The sequence below is a fragment of the Thalassophryne amazonica genome, chromosome 16 (assembly GCF_902500255.1).
Source record: "Thalassophryne amazonica chromosome 16, fThaAma1.1, whole genome shotgun sequence".
Classification (NCBI taxonomy): domain Eukaryota; kingdom Metazoa; phylum Chordata; class Actinopteri; order Batrachoidiformes; family Batrachoididae; genus Thalassophryne; species Thalassophryne amazonica.
Genome location: NC_047118.1, coordinates 40,608,286 through 40,626,828, shown reverse-complemented (window position 1 = coordinate 40,626,828; position 18,543 = coordinate 40,608,286). Strand labels below are relative to the sequence as shown.

At 39.0% G+C, this 18,543-nt stretch overlaps 3 protein-coding genes across 5 annotated transcripts in view; 1 reads left to right on the top strand and 2 right to left on the bottom strand.

The window, feature by feature from the left end:
• The window catches only part of cln3 (CLN3 lysosomal/endosomal transmembrane protein, battenin), a 33,373-nt gene extending 23,013 nt beyond the window's left edge, over positions 1-10,360 (bottom strand). The window contains exons 1-5 of one of the 3 annotated variants that reach the window (XM_034189695.1): positions 10,092-10,360; positions 9,976-10,011; positions 7,722-7,819; positions 7,482-7,565; positions 3,066-3,145 (exon numbers count right to left, since the gene is read on the bottom strand). In XM_034189695.1, the coding sequence (XP_034045586.1) occupies positions 3,066-3,145; positions 7,482-7,565; positions 7,722-7,819; positions 9,976-10,011; positions 10,092-10,146 (353 nt within the window). In that variant the 5' untranslated portion in view covers positions 10,147-10,360. The remainder of the gene's footprint in view (positions 1-3,065; positions 3,146-7,481; positions 7,566-7,721; positions 7,820-9,975; positions 10,012-10,091) is intronic. The other 2 variants (XM_034189694.1, XM_034189693.1) reach the window with 2 other exon arrangements.
• A 2,504-nt stretch (positions 10,361-12,864) lies between these two features.
• On the top strand, positions 12,865-17,801 carry LOC117527751 (tryptase-2-like). Its single transcript, XM_034190224.1, is given in 8 exon segments — positions 12,865-13,108; positions 13,529-13,700; positions 13,873-14,033; positions 14,036-14,149; positions 14,438-14,577; positions 17,515-17,541; positions 17,544-17,595; positions 17,598-17,801. Coding segments are annotated over 8 exon segments (825 nt in total). The 5' UTR covers positions 12,865-13,056; the 3' UTR covers positions 17,705-17,801.
• The window catches only part of dus1l (dihydrouridine synthase 1-like (S. cerevisiae)), a 32,363-nt gene continuing 27,411 nt past the window's right edge, over positions 13,592-18,543 (bottom strand). The window contains exon 15 of the transcript XR_004565598.1: positions 13,592-13,709. The gene's annotated coding sequence lies outside the window, so the exon portion shown is untranslated. The remainder of the gene's footprint in view (positions 13,710-18,543) is intronic.

Below are 18,543 nucleotides of genomic sequence, written 5' to 3'. Positions count from 1 at the left end.
GACTATTTGCAGGCCATGACATTGACCCTGTGTCTTTTTGCAAGGAATGTTTTCACAGTTTTTGCTCTATGGCAAGATGCATTATCATCTTGAAAAATGATTTCATCATCCCCAAACATCCTTTCAATTGATGGGATAAGAAAAGTGTCCAAAATATCAACGTAAACTTGTGCATTTATTGATGATGTAATGACAGCCATCTCCCCAGTGCCTTTACCTGACATGCAGCCCCATATCATCAATGACTGTGGAAATTTACATGTTCTCTTCAGGCAGTCATCTTTATAACTCTCATTGGAACGGCACCAAGCAAAAGTTCCAGCATCATCACCTTGCCCAATGCAGATTCGAGATTCAACACTGAATATGACTTTCATCCAGTCATCCACAGTCCACGATTGCTTTTCCTTAGCCCATTGTAACCTTGTTTTTTTCTGTTTAGGTGTTAGTGATGGCTTTCGTTTAGCGTTTCTATATGTAAATCTCATTTCCTTTAGGCGGTTTCTTACAGTTCGGTCACAGACGTTGACTCCAGTTTCCTCCCATTCGTTCCTCATTTGTTTTGTTGTGCATTTTCGATTTTTGAGACATGTTTTAAGTTTTCTGTCTTGACGCTTTGATGTCTTCCTTGGTCTACCAGTATGTTTGCCTTTAACAACCTTCCCATATTGTTTGTATTTGGTCCAGAGTTTAGACACAGCTGACTGTGAACAATCAACATCTTTTGCAACATTGCGTGATGATTTACCCTCTTAAGAGTTTGATAATCCTCTCCTTTGTTTCAATTGACATCTCTCGTGTTGGAGCCATGATTCATGTCAGTCCACTTGGTGCAACAGCTCTCCAAGGTGTGATCACTCCTTTTTAGATGCAGACTAACAAGCAGATCTGATTTGATGCAGGTGTTAGTTTTGGGGATGAAAATTTACAGGGTGATTCCATAATTTATTCCTCAGAATTGAGTGAGTCCATATTTTTTTTTTCCCTCTGCTTGGTCTAAAAAAGTAACCATTACTGACTGCCACTATTTTTTTCTTGATTTCTTATAGTGTTTCTTAAAGCCAGAAAGTTGCCATTTGAAATGACTTTAGTTTTGTGTCATGTCTGATCTGCTTTTTTTCTATAAAATTAAACAACTGAATGAACATCCTCCGAGGCCGGTGATTCCATAATTTTTGCCAGGGGTTGTAATAGCCAAGTGGCCTCTGTATATGTGTGTGTGTGTGTGTGTCTGCAATCATGCCATTGAGAGAGCTGACATTGGCCGCTTGGTATGCTTATGTATTTTGGGTCAAGGATGAATGCTGTAAAAACAGAAAGTTGTGGCACAAATATTTGTGGAGAAATTAGCAATTTTAGCTAACCAGTAAACAATAGACATTGTGCAGCAATGCACCATGGGAGTTTGGGGTTCATGTTAGTTTAACAGTGTTGTTAGTGTTATGATTTATTGTGTTTTTGTAGTTCAGCTGATTTAGTAGTTAAGTCTCATGTTGCCGGTACCACAACTGAAAAGTGTACTGCATTTGATGTCTTCCGCCATCACTTTTTCTGAATATCTAAAATTAGAAGCACCTGCTTGCGGCAAAATGCAGAAAAGACAAGAACCTGTGCGTTCATGCGTGTAACTTTGATTACGGACAAACAGAGGACAGCTGACATTTGCCGTTTGGCATGCTTATGCATTTTGGTCAAGGATGAATGCTGCCAAAACAGAACGTAGATAGGACTAATATTTTTGGAGAAAATATGGATATTAGCTAATGTTACCAATTACATTCTGGACTAACACACCATTCCAGCAGGGTGCGATAAATCGTCTTTATATTAACAGTGTGAGTGTGTGTGTGAGTGATTTTATTTAGTAAGTTCAATGCAAGTACATTAATATAATTGTAAACACGTTAAAAATACATGGATGACACAAGAGAGTGAAAACACTAATTTCCATTGTGGTCCATTTAAAAATCAAATAAAATAGAAATAAAAATAAAATAATATTAATGTGTATATGATAAGAACCTAAACAATTTGTTGTGTGGGCCGCTAAAGAGGAGGTACTGCTGGCCCACCACCACCAGAGGGCACCCTGCCTGGAGTGCGGGCTCCAGGCACCAGAGGGCGCTGCCGCCTCACAGGAGCAGCCGGGGTGACAGCTGTCACTTATCACCTACGACAGCTGTCACCAATCATCTGATCTGCAGTGGTATATCAGCAAGACGACATCTCCACCTCTTTGCCGAGATATCGCTCTACCAAGGAGGTAAAGTACTCAGCCGACTGTGTTGTCTTTCTGACATTAATACTTTGTTACCTTGTGTGTTGGATAGCAGACATTTCTTCCGACGAGAGGTGGAGGTGGTTTTCCCACCATACGTGTTGCTGGGTGCAAACGCACCCACATTTAACAGTTTTTGTTCCTCGCCAGCAGTACCAGATCCGACAAGCGGAGGCAGTGGCCACCTGGGAGTTCGGGACTTGGCGGCTCCAGTATTCCCGGGGCTCGGTGGCAGAGGAAATCGTGTGGTTCCGGTTCTGCTTTGGACAGACGTCTCTTATCTTCGAGCCTGCCCACGTGACACATTTTGTGAATTGACTTCTTTGTCTATTATTGTAATCTGCTGTGTTTGTTGTGCTTATTCACAACAGTAAAGTGTTGTTATTTGACTTCCTCCATTGTCCGTTCATTTGCGCCCCCTGTTGTGGGTCCGTGTTCCTACACTTTCACAACACAATTTATAAATACATTAAGACAGTAAATTAACATTACAAAAATTACATAAGTAACAGGAAAAAAATGGGTTGAGTTCTTATAAAAACTGCTGAGTTCTAAGCTTCTAAAAACATTCTGGACCCAATCTAGAGCCCATGGATCCCCACGGGCAACATGCTAGTAAACATTTAAATGTAAAATCTCTGCTGTTCTAGACTGATTGTTTTTAATCATTAACCAGCCTCATGTGTGAAATGGATTTAGATTTTGCACTATTCGAGTAAAAGGCAGAAAAGTTGCAATGATCTAAAGCTTTTCAGAATGGGTTTTGTAATGGCCAGGATTCTCTTACCCATAAGGCACTTTGTGGATTACAAAGGGAGCAACCAACTTGATGATAAGCGTTGGGAGGATGTCAGCTAACAGCACAGCCTGGGATGAAAAAACAAAAATCTCAGTCAGACCAACAAAAACAGAGCATTCAGTCATTTTATCTGGGTCCAGATTGGGGTGGCAGTAGATCAGTTCTCTAACTCTTCCTGGAGGATCCTGCCGCATTCCCAAACCACCTCATCTGGCTCCTTTTAATGTGAAGAAGCAGTGGCTCTACTCAGAGTCATATATACTTAAAAACAACAACAACAATGTGCTCCTGTGGAGTGATCTGAAAGAGATACTGTCTGATCCACACTCTGGAGCAGAAGGTGGTGGTAATGCCCCATTAAGCTGGATGCCGACAGTCATAAAACAAGAAAAGATGAGGATCTGAATGAGAGGGATGTACTCAGTGTTACCAAAGTGAAATTAATAAATCATACTGTCAAACTAAAATAGCATGTTCTGGTACATAGGGAATATCTTCATACATTCTTGAATAGAGAGAGACATTATAACCTTCATACTACTTAGCACTCAAATTTGCACTTTGCCAAACAGCCAGAAGTACAATGAGGCGCACAGTTAGGCTAAGGTAAGGCTAACTATAAGGTTTTAAAAATGTATAAATCAATTAAAAAGTTATTTACATTTAGTGAAATAAATGTGCAAGTTTGGCTCTGTCTTGACATTTTCGTTTGTTCATTGGTACAAAACGTAGTCTGCTCCTGAATTCTATGTGCCTCGTACTATAATATTAATTAGTCAGTTAGCTTCTGCTCACTAATGGGGTGTTTGCATTATAAATAAATCTGCAAATTAAGACACTGCTCTCCAGACACTACATCTGGAGAGCAGTGAGTCCCAATGATGTTCACAGTTGTGCACCACTCATTGTTTATGTATACACACACGTTTCCACCTGTTGGCCCGGTAAACAGTGCAGCCGGCTAACCCGATAGCCTCATCAATGAGCTAACCTTATACTGATCTAATTTTATACTAATTAGTAAACAGCGAGCCATCATTTGGTATGATTGGATCTGCCACTGACTATGTGTTGTTCCTGCATATACTCACTGGCTACTTTATTAGGTACACCTTGCTAGTACCAGGTTGGAGCCCCTTTTAACTTCAGAACTACATCCCCAATTACAATGAAGTTGGGCGTTGTGTAAAATGTAAATAAAAACAGAATACAATGATTTGCAAATCCTCTTCAACCTATATTCAATTGAATATACCACAAAAACAAAATATTTAATGTTCAAACTGATACACTTTATTGTTTTTGTGCAAATATTTGCTCATTTTGAAAAGGCTGCCTGCAACACGTTTCAAAAAAGCTGGGACAGTGGTATGTTTACCACTGTGTTACATCACCTTTCCTTCTAACAACACTCAATAAGTGTTTGGGAACTGAGGACACTAACTGTTGAAGCTTTGTAGGTGGAATTCTTTCCCATTCTTGCTTGATGTACGACTTCAGTTGTTCAATAGTCTGGACTGCACTCTTTTACTACGAAGCCACGGTGTTGTAACACGTGCAGAATGTGGCTTGGCATTGTCTTGCTGAAATAAGCAGGGACGTCCCTGAAAAAGACGTTGCTTGGATGGCAGCATGTGTTGCTCCAAAACCTGGATGTACCTTTCAGCATTGATGGTGTCATCACAGATGTATAAGTTCCCCATGCCATGGGCACTAACACACCCCTGCCCCATACCATCACAGATGCTGGCTTTTGAACTTTGCACTGGTAACAATCTGGATGTTCTTCTTCCTCTTTTGTCCGGAGGACATGATGTCCATGATTTCCCAAAAACAATTTCAAATGTGGACTCATCAGACCACAGCACACCTTTCCACTTTGCGTCTGTCCATTTCTAATGAGCTCCGGCCCAGAGAAGGCGTTTCTGGTTGTTGTTGATGTATGGCTTTTGCTTTGCATGGTAGAGTTTTACTTGGCACTTGTAGATGCAGTGACGAACTGTGTTAACTGACAATGGTTTTCTGAAGTGAAGACTTTTTTTGTGTGCAAATATTTGCTCATTTTGAAATGGATGCCTGCAAATCATTTCAAAAAAGCTGGGACAGTGGTATGTTTACCACTGTGTTACATCACCTTTGATTCTAACAACACTCAAGCATTTGGGAACTGAGGACACTAATTGTTGAAGCTTTGTAGGTGGAATTCTTTCCCATTCTTGCTTGATGTACGACTTCAGTTGTTCAATAGTCTAGGGTCTCCGTTGTTGTATTTTGCGCTTCATAATGCGCCACATTTTCAATGGGTGACAGGTCTGAACTGCAGGCAGGTCAGTCTAGTACCCGCACTCTTTCACTGTGAAGTCATGATGTTGTAATATGGGCAGAATGTGGCTTGGCACTGTCTTGCTGAAATAAGCAGGGACGTCCCTGAAAAAGGCGTTCATTCGATGGCAGCATGTGTTGCTCCAAAACGTGGATGTACCTTTCAGCATTGATAGTACCATCACAGATGTGTAACTTGCCCATGCCATGGGCACTAACACACCCCCATACCATCACAGATGCTGGCTTTTGAACTTTGCGCTGGTAGCAATCTGGATGTTCTTTTTCCTCTTTTGTCTGGAGGAGACGATGTCCATGATTTCCAAAAACAATTTGAAATGTGGACTAATCAGACCACAGCACACTTTTCCACTTTGCGTCTGTCCATTTCAAATGAGCCTGGGCCCAGAGAAGGCGCCATTTCTGGATGTTGTTGATGTATGGCTTTCGCTTTGCATGGTAGGGTTTTACTTGCACTTGTACACGTAGCGACGAACTGTGTTAACTGACAATGGTTTTCTGAAGTGTTCCTGAGCTCACACGGTGATCTTGGTTTTTAATGCAGTGCCGCCTGAGGGATCGAAGGTCACGGGCAATCAATGTTGGTTTTCGGCCTTGCCGCTTACGTGCAGAAAGTTCTCCAGATTCTCTGAATCTTCTGATTATATTATGCACTGTAGATGATAGAATCGCTAAAATTCCATGCAATTGAATGATGAGGTACATTGTTCTTAAACTGTTGGACGATTTTTTCATGCAGCTGTTCACAAAGTGGTGAGCCTCGCCCCATCTTTGCTTGTGAATGGCTGAGAATTTTGGGGATGCATTTTATATACCCAATCATGAAACCCACCTGTTTTGAATTAGGTGCTCTTTGAGCATTCATCAACTTTCCCATTCTTTTGTTGCCCCATCCCAACTTTTTTGAAATGTGTTGCAGGCATCCATTCCAAAATGAGCAAATATTGCAGAAAAACAAAAACGTTTATCAGTTTGAACATTAAATATCTTGTAAAAAAAGAAGAAATAACTGGTGCAGCACAGAAATAAGTGCAAAAAGTCTTTAATAAGGTGCTGAAAAAAAATGTTCAAAGGGACTGATGTTTCGATGTGAGAGTCCTTTTGAACATTTTTTTTCAGCACCTTATTAAAGACTTTTTGTACTTATTTCTGTGCTGCACCAGTTATTTCTTCTTTTTTACAAATTGGTCCTGCCTGGTTGCACCAGATTTGTTTGTGCTGTGCAGAATCGCAGTGAACTCTTTGTCTTTGCTTTATTAACTATCTTGTCTTTGTGGTGTATTCAATTGAATATAGGTTGAAGAGGATTTGCAAATCATTGTATTCTGTTTTTATTTACATTTCACACAACGTCCCAACTTCATTGAAATTGGGGTTGTACCTTAATTCTTCGTGGTACAGATTCAACAAGGTGTTGGAAACATTCCTCAGAGATGTTGGTCCACAGTGACATGACAGCATCATGCAGTCGCCCAATCAATCGGTCTGAACATTCTCCTCTGACATCAACAAGGCAATTTCATCCACACAACTGCTGCTCACTGTGCATCTTCTCTTTTTTGGCCATTCAAACCCTAGAGGTGGTTGTGCATGAAGATCCCAGTAGATCAGCAGTTTGTGAAATACTAAGACCAGCCCATCTGGCATCAACAACCAAGTCCCGTTCAAAGTCACTTAAGTCCCCTTTTGTACCCATTCTGATGCTCGGTTTGAACTTCAGCAAGGTGTCTTCACCATGTCTAGATATCTAAATGCACTGAGTTTCTGCCATCTGATTGGCTTTTAGCTATTTGTGTTAAGAAATTAAACAGGTGTACCTAATAAAGTGGCCAGAGAGTGTATATTGCTATTAATATGCCTTCATAATTTAGAATATAAAATTATATATCAGTGTGCTGAACATGTAGGGTATGCATCAACCATCTAATGCCTTTCTTTGACATAGGTTAATCCTGCAAACCTACAAACTGTGCCAAACCTTTTATTTTAAATCAACTTTAAAATGAGGAACTAATTATTCTTTGTTCACATGGGTTATCCAAAAGTGTCATATGAATTTACCGCAGTAGAGACAGGATTGCAGTCATAGCGGCTACTGTTGCTACTGCTTGCATTTGCAAAGTTCGTCACTAATGTAGTCCCAATCTGGAACAACAAACAAAGCAAAACAAAAAAAGCAAAACGAAACAAAAAAGATTAAAAAGACAGCATCGTATGGGTTTATATATATTGAGACTATTTTAACTTTACATGGCAATAGCAACTGTTGACGGAAAATATAAATAAAAGCTGCTTTCTTACAGATCCTGTGGAGTTCCCCGACTCTTGTTTTTGGAGGATGTCATGGGCAGCACTCAGCATAACCACATAAGCAAAGTTGTTGCACAATCCTAGGAGCCTGAAAAGATAATCAGAAAGAACAGATAATACTTACTAAGCAGATTAAGACATGTTGATACTCAAACACCTAAACCTCAGGCAGAGACATTTCTGTGCAAGAAATATGTAGAGCTGTGACACTAAACAGTCCTTATGAATGAAGCCATGTTAAAGCTTTACAACAATTTCAGAACACTTCAGTGCTGATCATTTAACACAAATGCTACAAAATGACAAAAACCAAACTAGAAAGGCACTGATTAAAAGGTCTTAAAACATCTTACATCATTGTTAATTGTGTTCTATCCTGTCAGACAAAAGATGGAATTTGAAAACATTACACTGTTGTTTGTTGTAGATTATATAATGTACAGCAATCATGGAATTTAAAAAAAAACCCTGATAATCTATTCTATTGCACTCCTAGATTACTATATATTACATTATTCCTGTATGGTTTTCAAATTCTCACTTCAAATAATATTAAAGACTGACTTGCATGTGCCCGTGGAGATCCACAGGCTCTAGATTGGGTAGCGTTTATAAAATAGGTAGCTGACTTTTTTCAAGGGTGGTAATAAATTAAGCAAAGCTTGTATAATGAGTTGGAATGGTGTGTCATTCCAGAATGTTTTTAGAACCTTAGACCTCAACAATTTTAGAAGAGGAACTCGGACCCTTTTATTTCCTGTTAATTATGTAGTTTTTTTAATGTTAATTTACTGTCTTAATGTATTTATAAATGGTTTAGGTTCTTGTTATTATATACACACTATTATTATTATTATTAGTTTATTACTTCTATTTTGTCAGGTGATTTTCAAATGGACCACAATGGAAATAAGTGTTTTCACTTCTTGTGTCATCCATGTATTTTTAATGTATTTACAATTATATTATGGTATTTACTAAATAAAATCACGCACACTCACGCTTTTAATATAAAGATGATTTATCGTTCCTGCTGGCATGAATGTTACACCAGAATGTAATTAGCAACATGAGCTAATATCCGTAGTTTCTCCAAAAATATTAGTCTTATCAATGTTCTGTTTTGGTGCTGTTCATCCTTGACCCAAAATACATAAGCATACTAAACGGCAAACGTCAGCTGTACCCATGCACACTCACACAGACCTTTTCATTTTTTTCTGCATTCTGGTGCAAGCAAGTGCTTTTAATTTTTACACAACGCACAAACAAGATGATGGCAGAAGACATCAAAAGCAATACTCTTTCACTCATGTTAACAGGAACATGGCACTTAACTAAACTGACTAAACAAATTGAACTACAAAAACACAATAATTCAATAACACTAACAACACTGTTAACCTAACATGAACCACAACAACATTTAAAACCCCAAAGTCCCATGATGCAATGCAGTAAATCCATTGTTTAATGGTAGCAGGGTTCTAGCTAGAACCATTTGAGTGCCGGGTAAATTACGTGATCGCGGCTTGCGGCAGGGGGTGCAGGGGCCCTGGTGGGGTCATACCTCTAAAATGTTATTGGCAAGCCCTATTTTAACCAATTTTGAGTGGTTTTAGATGAATTAAATGCAAGAATACTAGACAAAAAAAATTACATTTATTTTGTAATATTTGTAATACCAAAGTTCTCTTTAAATGTTTCTGTCAAAGTCTAAGTTTTGAGCTTCATGGCAAAGGCTGTGGATACTTATGTACATGTGATTTCTTAGTTTTTTTAATAAATTTGCAAAAATCTCAAAAACTTTTTCGCATCATGAATTTTGAGGGGGGAAAAAAAACGGAATTTCATCCATTTTGGAATAAGGCATAACAAAATGTGGAAAAGTGAAGCGCTGTGAATACTTCTGGAAGCACTGTATCTTAAGTAAACATCAGTGATACCCATGTGCATAATAAGGCTGTTTACCAAGATGTAATGATCCCCTTCCTGCATACGTTGACTATCATAGCTTAAACTGAATTACACAAGGTGGCGCACAAGAGTGGTATGACACTAATAACTCAAAATACATAGAAGTCCAGATGGCGTTTCTCTGATAGTTTATCTTTGTCTAAAACAGAGCCCAGACTCCCAATAAAATGAAATTAAAAATCGGAGTTTCATCAGTCAACTGAATGTGTGCTGGCATTTACTGTCTTCGGAAACTGCGTTAAAACTTTGTAATGTCAAATACTTACCAAAAATGCGCTCCAGTTGCGACATTGTGTGCAGCGATCTGTAATAAAACACAGGTTCAGTGACTTTATTAACTCTTTATTTGATATTTCGGCACAGCGGACAGCTGCCAGGTCTCACCGTTAGCGGCGGGACTGTGATCACAATCTGCGTTAATGCTGTTTGTCCGAATCATACTTCAGCGTCACGTCAGCGTTACCGGAAAAAATAGCCAAGCGTTAAAAGCACCGAAGACATCGTACGTCAAACATTAAACGTCGAAATTACAAGCAGCATTTCGTTTCACTTTTAGAAGAGTCTTCTTTTCTTTTTTTTTTTTTATTTTAGACGTCAGCTAAAACCAAACACGGAAGGTGTTTCATGAAAAAAAATTCCCACAGAAACATCAACCCCGAAACAACCGAGTACTCGGCGGATTCTTGGGTGGCCCTGCGAGACTGAGGCCTGGGGCCAAGTTACATTGAGATCATCTTTGTTAGGCAGCATGCAGGAACAGACGTTAATTTTTTTTCATTTGTTCGTGTCATTCGGCAACAGATTTGGCTCTTTTGTAAAATGACATTTAGTCATCTTTATTTGAAGTAAGCATGGTCGTGGTCCGGGACTTGCCAAAGATAATGGGGAACAGCTCAAAGTAATGACGTCATTGCGATCAATCTTATATCATTCACAACACAATGTACATCAATAACACAACACAAATTTTAACTAGTAACTTGAGCAACTAATAGTCACTAATAGAGCACTATCCGACTGCATGATGGGAACTGACACACCTCAGGACAATATTTTTTATGTTTATTAAAAATGGTTTCAGCTTTAAAAAATGTTCAGTTAAAAACAATTAATATATAATAATTACTATTATTTATTATTAGTAGTAGTAGCAGTAGTATTAGTAATAGTAAGTGATATTTTAATAGGTTTGTTAAACCCAGAGGGTTGAATTTTGGGACGAGTGTTACTTTTACATGTTTCCATTCAGTTTCAGGTTATACATAAATTCAATCAATCAATCAATTTTTTTATATAGCACCAAATCACAACAAACAGTTGCCCCAAGGCGCTTTATATTGTAAGGCAAGGCCATACAATAATTATGTAAAACCCCAACGGTTCAAAAACGACCCCCTGTGAGCAAGCACTTGGCTACAGTGGGAAGGAAAAACTCCCTTTTAACAGGAAGAAACCTCCAGCAGAACCAGGCTCAGGGAGGGGCAGTCTTCTGCTGGGACTGGTTGGGGCTGAGGGAGAGAACCAGGAAAAGACATGCTGTGGAGGGGAGCAGAGATCGATCACTAATGATTAAATGCAGAGTGTGCATACAGAGCAAAAAGAGAAAGAAACAGTGCATCATGGGAACCCCCAGCAGTCTACGTCTATAGCAGCATAACTTAGGGCTGGATCAGGGTCACCTGATTCCAGCCCTAACTATAAGCTTTAGCAAAAGGGAAAGTTTTAAGCCTAATCTTAAAAGTAGAGAGGGTGTCTGTCTCCCTGATCTGAATTGGGAGCTGGTTCCACAGGACAGGAGCCTGAAAGCTGAAGGCTCTGCCTCCCATTCTACTCTTACAAACCCTAGGAACTACAAGTAAGCCTGCAGTCTGAGAGCGAAGCGCTCTATTGGGGTGATATGGTACTACGAGGTCCCTAAGATAAGATGGGACCTGATTATTCACAAAACCTTATAAGTAAGAAGAAGAATTTTAAATTCTATTCTAGAATTAACAGGAAGCCAATGAAGAGAGGCCAATATGGGTGAGATATGCTCTCTCCTTCTAGTCCCCGTCAGTACTCTAGCTGCAGCATTTTGAATTAACTGAAGGCTTTTTAGGGAACTTTTAGGACAACCTGATAATAATGAATTACAATAGTCCAGCCCTAGAGGAAATAAATGCATGAATTAGTTTTTCAGCATCACTCTGAGACAAGACCTTTCTGATTTTAGAGATACTGCGTAAATGCAAAAAGCAGTCCTACATATTTGTTTAGTATGCGCTTTGAATGTTGATGGTTGGATGAAGTAACTAATGAAAATAACTCAGACAGACAATCGGAGAGAAAGAGTCTAACCAAATACCGGCATCACTGAGAATATAATACATACTTCTTGTATGTCAGTTTTTAACATTATAAATCACTTTGAAAAGTTGTAAAGAATTGTTTATATTTGTATGTATCATTAGTATGATACTGCTACATAACACTAATGATGTATCACATCATTAGTGTTATGTGTTTTTAATCTTGTACTTTTTTACTGCTGTTTTTTTTCTTCTTATGGTTGTTTTTATTGTGTTTTAAATTTTTAACTTTTATGTTGTGAAGCGCCTTGAGACGATATTGTCATGAATTGGCGCTATATAAATTAATAAATTTGAATTTTTGTACCATATCCAATAAACACAAAATGTATAATTTGCAAATAATGTATTTTTTTTCCCTGCATGACTGACTTTCTGTGCATTTATGTACATTCACCAAGTGACCATATATTTAGCAGTTCGTATTATTTTATTTTTTCTATTGTGTAATCGTATTTCTTTTTTGTGCAAAATATTGTAATTGTGATTTTTAAACGTTTACTAATAACTCTCAGACCATGTACAAAAAATTGCAGCATGTGTATTTCAGCATAACGTTTTCTAGTTCATGTACAGACATGAATGAGTTGTGTATCTTCTGGGTATTGGGGATACGTTGTTAGGTTCATCAACATGCGAATGTACTGTTATGAATGCTAATAAATACTACTACTAAGAATAAATAAATAAGGAAATCAAGGAATATATAAGATTTGGACTTCAAAACCAACAGGTATACACTCTAGTAGTTCTTGAATTTCAAACAAAGAAATCTCTTGGCTATTTAATGTTTTATCACAGCAACATCTAGCATCATAAAGTGCAATACTGAATGTGATTTATAATTTCATCTAAGTGTGAACCCTTGAAATTAAAGACATTAAGTGAACATACTTGTTAATTTGCACATCAGTTGAGGGGAAATGGAAGCATGATGTGCTGATTAGAAGTCCATCTGTCTATATAAAGCTTGAGCTGGTGTCTGAAGACTTCAGTTGGCGATGGCTTCTTCCAAACTGCTCACTGTGTTCTTACTGGTCTTCAACATTGAAGGTGAGTAACACAAACCTCATTATCTTAACAACAGACTCAACTTTGCTACTTTGATACAGCAGCATGAATTTTTATTCAGAATATGTAGATTTAAAATAATTATGTTGGTGTTTTAATGTCACTTGCATCGATGTGTAGATTTAACCACTAGAATAGTGAAATCGGGGAAGTCTTTCTCTAAATTCAATGCTAACAAATTGTCTAAATTATCCTAGTGGCCACTGGGCAAGAGGCGGGGCCGCGGGGGGCATTTACATTAAATCAGTGTGGTCAGTCTCTATGAGCGTGTGTGGAGTTTCATTGTATGCAACGGCATCAGCCGAAGTTGATGCAAAAGAGTGAAAAAAAAAAACCCTTTTAAACCTTAACACTTATTAATATGTCATGTTTTAATCTTTGGACCTTCAACCTGCCTGTTAGGTTTGTTTGGTGATGGTGTGAAGACCTCCATCATTGGAGGAAATGATGCAAAACAAGGGGACTGGCCGTGGATGGTTTACATCTTGGCTACCGACGGGAAGAAGGAGTGGAGCTGTGGCGGCTCGATCGTCAGCAACCGGTGGGTGCTGACTGCAGCAAGCTGCTTCGATGAGTAAGTGTGCTCCGAGGAGACTCAAAGCCAAAGCGCTACCGGTTAACGTTACATGAACATTCTCACCCACTAAACACCAGGTTTCTGAATCTGCAGGTGTTCATCAAAATGATGTCGTGAATTGCAGAACCGCTGACTCCCATCAGCATTGTAATGTGTTTGTTTATGTCAGACAGCTGAATGTGAACGTGCATCGCTCAATGGTATGGGTCGGCGCGCACAGCCTGCTGAAGGGGGGTGTGCGTTACATGGGTATAACTTATGTGATCCAACACCCTCAGTACCAACGTCACGCGGGCGGCTATGTCAACAACATTGCCCTGTTGAGACTGAAGAAAAAATTGACCTTTCAAACCTGGTCAAGGCCATCAGTCTGCCCAACAGTCATGACACCTTCGATTCCAAATCGGAGTGCTGGATCACCGGCTGGGGCAGTATTAAGAATGGTGGTGAGTTCAACAATGGGAGAAAACCACTTGCATGCACTGTGTACAAAGTATAACTACGAGGGTAGGCTGAAAAGTTCTAAGGCTCACTATGATAAAGTTAATGCTTTAACTGCATCATAGTGAGCTTTAGAACTTTTCAGCCTACCCTCGTACTTTACCAACAGCAAATTGTCACACTTTTAAGTTGTTTTCCATCAAAAAGAAATTATAGATAAATAAATAGACTATATCCCATGAGTGTAAAATGTTAAATACTTGTCCCTACGTGTGGTTGGTTTGTGTCTGCAGTCCCACTGGGTGGTAAAAAAATCCTTCAGGAACTGAAAATTGCCATCATCTCGCAGAGCGACTGTAAGGCTGTGTATCCGACGCTGACTGACAATATGCTGTGTGCAGGAGACATGAATGGAGGGAAAGACGCCTGCACTGTGAGTTTCTCAAAGGCTTGGGAAAGGCCTAGGCATGTACAGTAGTGTTCAGAATAATAGTAGTGCTATGTGACTAAAAAGATTAATCCAGGTTTTGAGTATACAACCCCTGGCAAAAATTATGGAATCACCAGCCTCTGAGGATGTTCATTCAGTTGTTTAATTTTGTAGAAAAAAAGCACATCACAGACATGACACAAAACTAAAGTCATTTCAAATGGCAACTTTCTGGCTTTAAGAAACACTATAAGAATCAAGAAAAAAAATTGTGGCAAGTCAGTAACGGTTACTTTTTAGACCAAGCAGAGAGAAAAAAAATATGGACTCACTCAATTCTGAGGAATAAATTATGGAATCACCCTGTAAATTTTCATCCCCAAAACTAACACCTGCATCAAATCAGATCTGCTCGTTAGTCTGCATCTAAAAGGAGTGATCACACCTTGAGAGCTGTTGCACCAAGTGGACTGACATGAATCATGGCTCCAACACGAGAGATGTCAATTGAAACAAAGGAGAGGATTATCAAACTCTTAAAAGAGGGTAAATCATCACGCAATGTTGCAAAAGATGTGGTTGTTCACAGTCAGCTGTGTCTAAACTCTGGACCAAATACAAACAACATGGGAAGGTTGTTAAAGGCAAACATACTGGTAGACCAAGGAAGACATCAAAGCACCAAGACAGAAAACTTAAAGCAATGTCTCAAAAATCGGAAAATGCACAACAAAACAAATGAGGAACGAATGGAGGAAACTGACTCAACGTCTGTGACCGAACTGTAAGAAACCGCCTAAAGGAAATGGGATTTACATACAGAAAAGCTAAATTAAAGCCATCATTAACACCTAAACAGAAAAAAAACAAGGTTACAATGGGCTAAGGAAAAGCAATCGTGGACTGTGGAGACTGGATGAAAGTCATATTCAGCGATGAATCTCGAATCTGCATTGGGCAAGGTGATGATGCTGGAACTTTGTTTGGTGCTGTTCCAATGAGATTCATAAAGATGACTGCCTGAAGAGAACATGTAATTTCCAGTCATTGATGATAAGGGGCTGCATGTCAGGTAAAGGCACTGGGGAGATGGCTGTCATTACATCACCAATAAATGCACAAGTTTATGTTGATATTTTGGACACTTTTCTTATCCCATCAATTGAAAGGATGTTTGGGGATGATGAAATCATTTTTCAAGATGATAATGCATCTTGCCATAGAGCAAAAACTGTGAAAACATTCCTTGCAAAAAGACACACAGGGTCAATGTCATGGCCTGCAAATAGTCGGATCTTAATCCAATTGAAAATCTTGGTGGAAGTTGAAGGAAATGGTCCATGACAAGGCTCCACCTGCAAAGCTGCTCTGGCAACAGCAATCAGAGAAAGTTGGAGCCAGATTGATGAAGAGTACTGTTTGTCACTCATTAAGTCCATGCCTCAGAGACTGCAAGCTGTTATTAAGCCAGAGGTGGTGCAACAAAATACTAGTGATGTGTTGGAGCGTTCTTTTGTTTTTCATGATTCCATAATTTTTTTCCTCAGAATTGAGTGATTGCATATTTTTTTTTCCCTCTGCTTGTCTAAAAAGTAACCGTTACTGACTGCCACAATTTTTTTTCCTGATTTCTTATAGTTTTTCTTAAAGCCAGAAAGTTGCCATTTGAAATGACTTAGTTTTGTGTCATGTCTGTGATCTGCTTTTTTTCTACAAAATTAAACAACTGAATGAACATCTTCCGAGGCTGGTGATTCCATAATTTTTGCCAGGGGTTGTACTTTTTTTTTTTTACTAATAGCCCAATTTCATAGCCTTAAGAGTGTGCATATCATGAATGCTTGGTCTTGTTGGATTTGTGAGAATCTACTGGTACCTTGTTTCCCATGTAACAATAAGAAATATACTCAAAACCTGGATTAATCTTTTTTAGTCACATAGCACTACTATTATTCTGAACACTACTGTACCCTGTAAGATTCAGTGAGGGGATGGACAGACAAGCTCATCTATCCCCTCTAGGTTTAACATGAAAACTCAAAAACATTAAGTTTGCACTGTGGCCGGAAGACTAAAGAAAGGGGAGAAAAAAGGGAAGGCACAGTGGTTGTTCCCCTATATACTCTGAACTGCTGCTAGTACAGGCCAACAAATCTGAGAACCCTCATTTTTGTTAAAAAAGCACCATATTGCTCATCACGCAAGAAAGCAGGGGAGCAGGAAACCTTGTTGCCAAAGCAGCAGCAAAAAAAAAAAAAAAAGTGAAGGGAGACGAAAGTACAACTGGTGACAGGATAATGCAAACTGCAACCTCACCACTAGATGTCACCAAAACCTAAACAGTGTAGCTTTAAGGTCATTAATGACAGAATTACGAGAATTACTCGTACATTTATCAATCATAATCAACTGATCGTTTGTCATTCATCAAACAAAAACACCAATTTGTCCTCCCAGCATCTCGGATGCTGGTCTAAGTCTTTAAATGGGAAATGCACTGCATTTATATAGTGCTTTTCTATCTGTATTAGAAGCGCAAAACGCTTTACAATTATGAGTCATATTCACACAAACGCAGACCGACGTCCGGGTGGTGCCATGCAAGGTGCTCACTACACACCGGGAGCAACTAAGAATCTTGCCAAAGGGCCTTTAGTGATTTTCTGCTCTGGCTGTTTTTTTTATTTTTTTGAACTGAGGATCCTCTGATCTGAAACCCATTATTTAACCACTACAACATCACCTCCCCAAAAATGACTTTGTGGGGGGAGCAAAGATTGTGATGCTCATTTTATACATTTAATGGAATAAATCGGAAATAATTAACAGAATAAAAACAGCAGCTGTTAATTAGACCTACAGGTCATTTTCCAAAAAGGCATTCATACTGCGTGTACACCGCCAACAAAGTGGTCATATCTGTTGTTTTTTCCTCTATAGGGAGATTATGGTGGTCCACTGGTGTGTGGACCAGATCTGGAAGGCTTGTGCAAGTGGGCATCATGAGTTATGGGAGTCCTCAAGGTGCGGTCTCCCAAGAAGCCCTGGTGTCTACACCAAAGTATCTGACTACCTGAACTTCATCAATAACTATATCCAGAGTGATGTGGAAACTTCTGCTGAGGTTTAAAATCCCCATATATTCAACCTGCCCTTTGAGCTAATGCTGCAACCTTGTTCATTTTCAGTTACATTGTTTGCAATAAAGCTTCATTGCATTATCTGTACTATGTGGTGTGTGTGTGTGTGCCCTCACTGGTTTTACAAGTACAACATGTCTCAGGCACAATGAGCAACCATGTCCAAAACCAAACATGTACCTGAAGACTTTGTATCCTTTTACACAGTAGAATCCATCTCTACAGTCTCTTCAAGGAGAGACTGAACCTCAATAAACTTTGTAATCTTACCATTAAGAATTAACCCTACATTCTGCATGAGTCAACAGGTGAGTAGTTGCAAGGAAGAAACCCACTATTATTTTTTCGACACTAGCACAAATTTGAAATAACCAGGAAAGATGCTTTTTTTTAATGAAAATGTTTACAGTTATTAAATTAAATAAAACAGGGCCCCATCAGATTCCATTTGAGAGTAACAGTGTATCCAGTCAATGCATTACAGCTAGACAGCCCATTGTGTGAAACACTGACTGGAATGGTTTGAGTCAAATGACAGAATCCTTATAAAGCGAATACCGATTGGGTGTACACTGGTTTTTAGGCAGTTACAGCACTACATGGGAGCTCCATTTCTGCATAACTTGTACTACAGTATATTTGCCCTTATGCACACTGCAGTGCCATCAAATATCCCCAAAAACCTAGACCCGCTACCAGATTTAGCTCCACGGAAAAAGTGGTAATTGTACTTGCAAAACCCAGGGAAGAGATACAGCACAAAAACCATATATATGTTTACTCACTGACAGTGCTGATGACGGAGCAGGCTTTTAGACATCCTGGAATT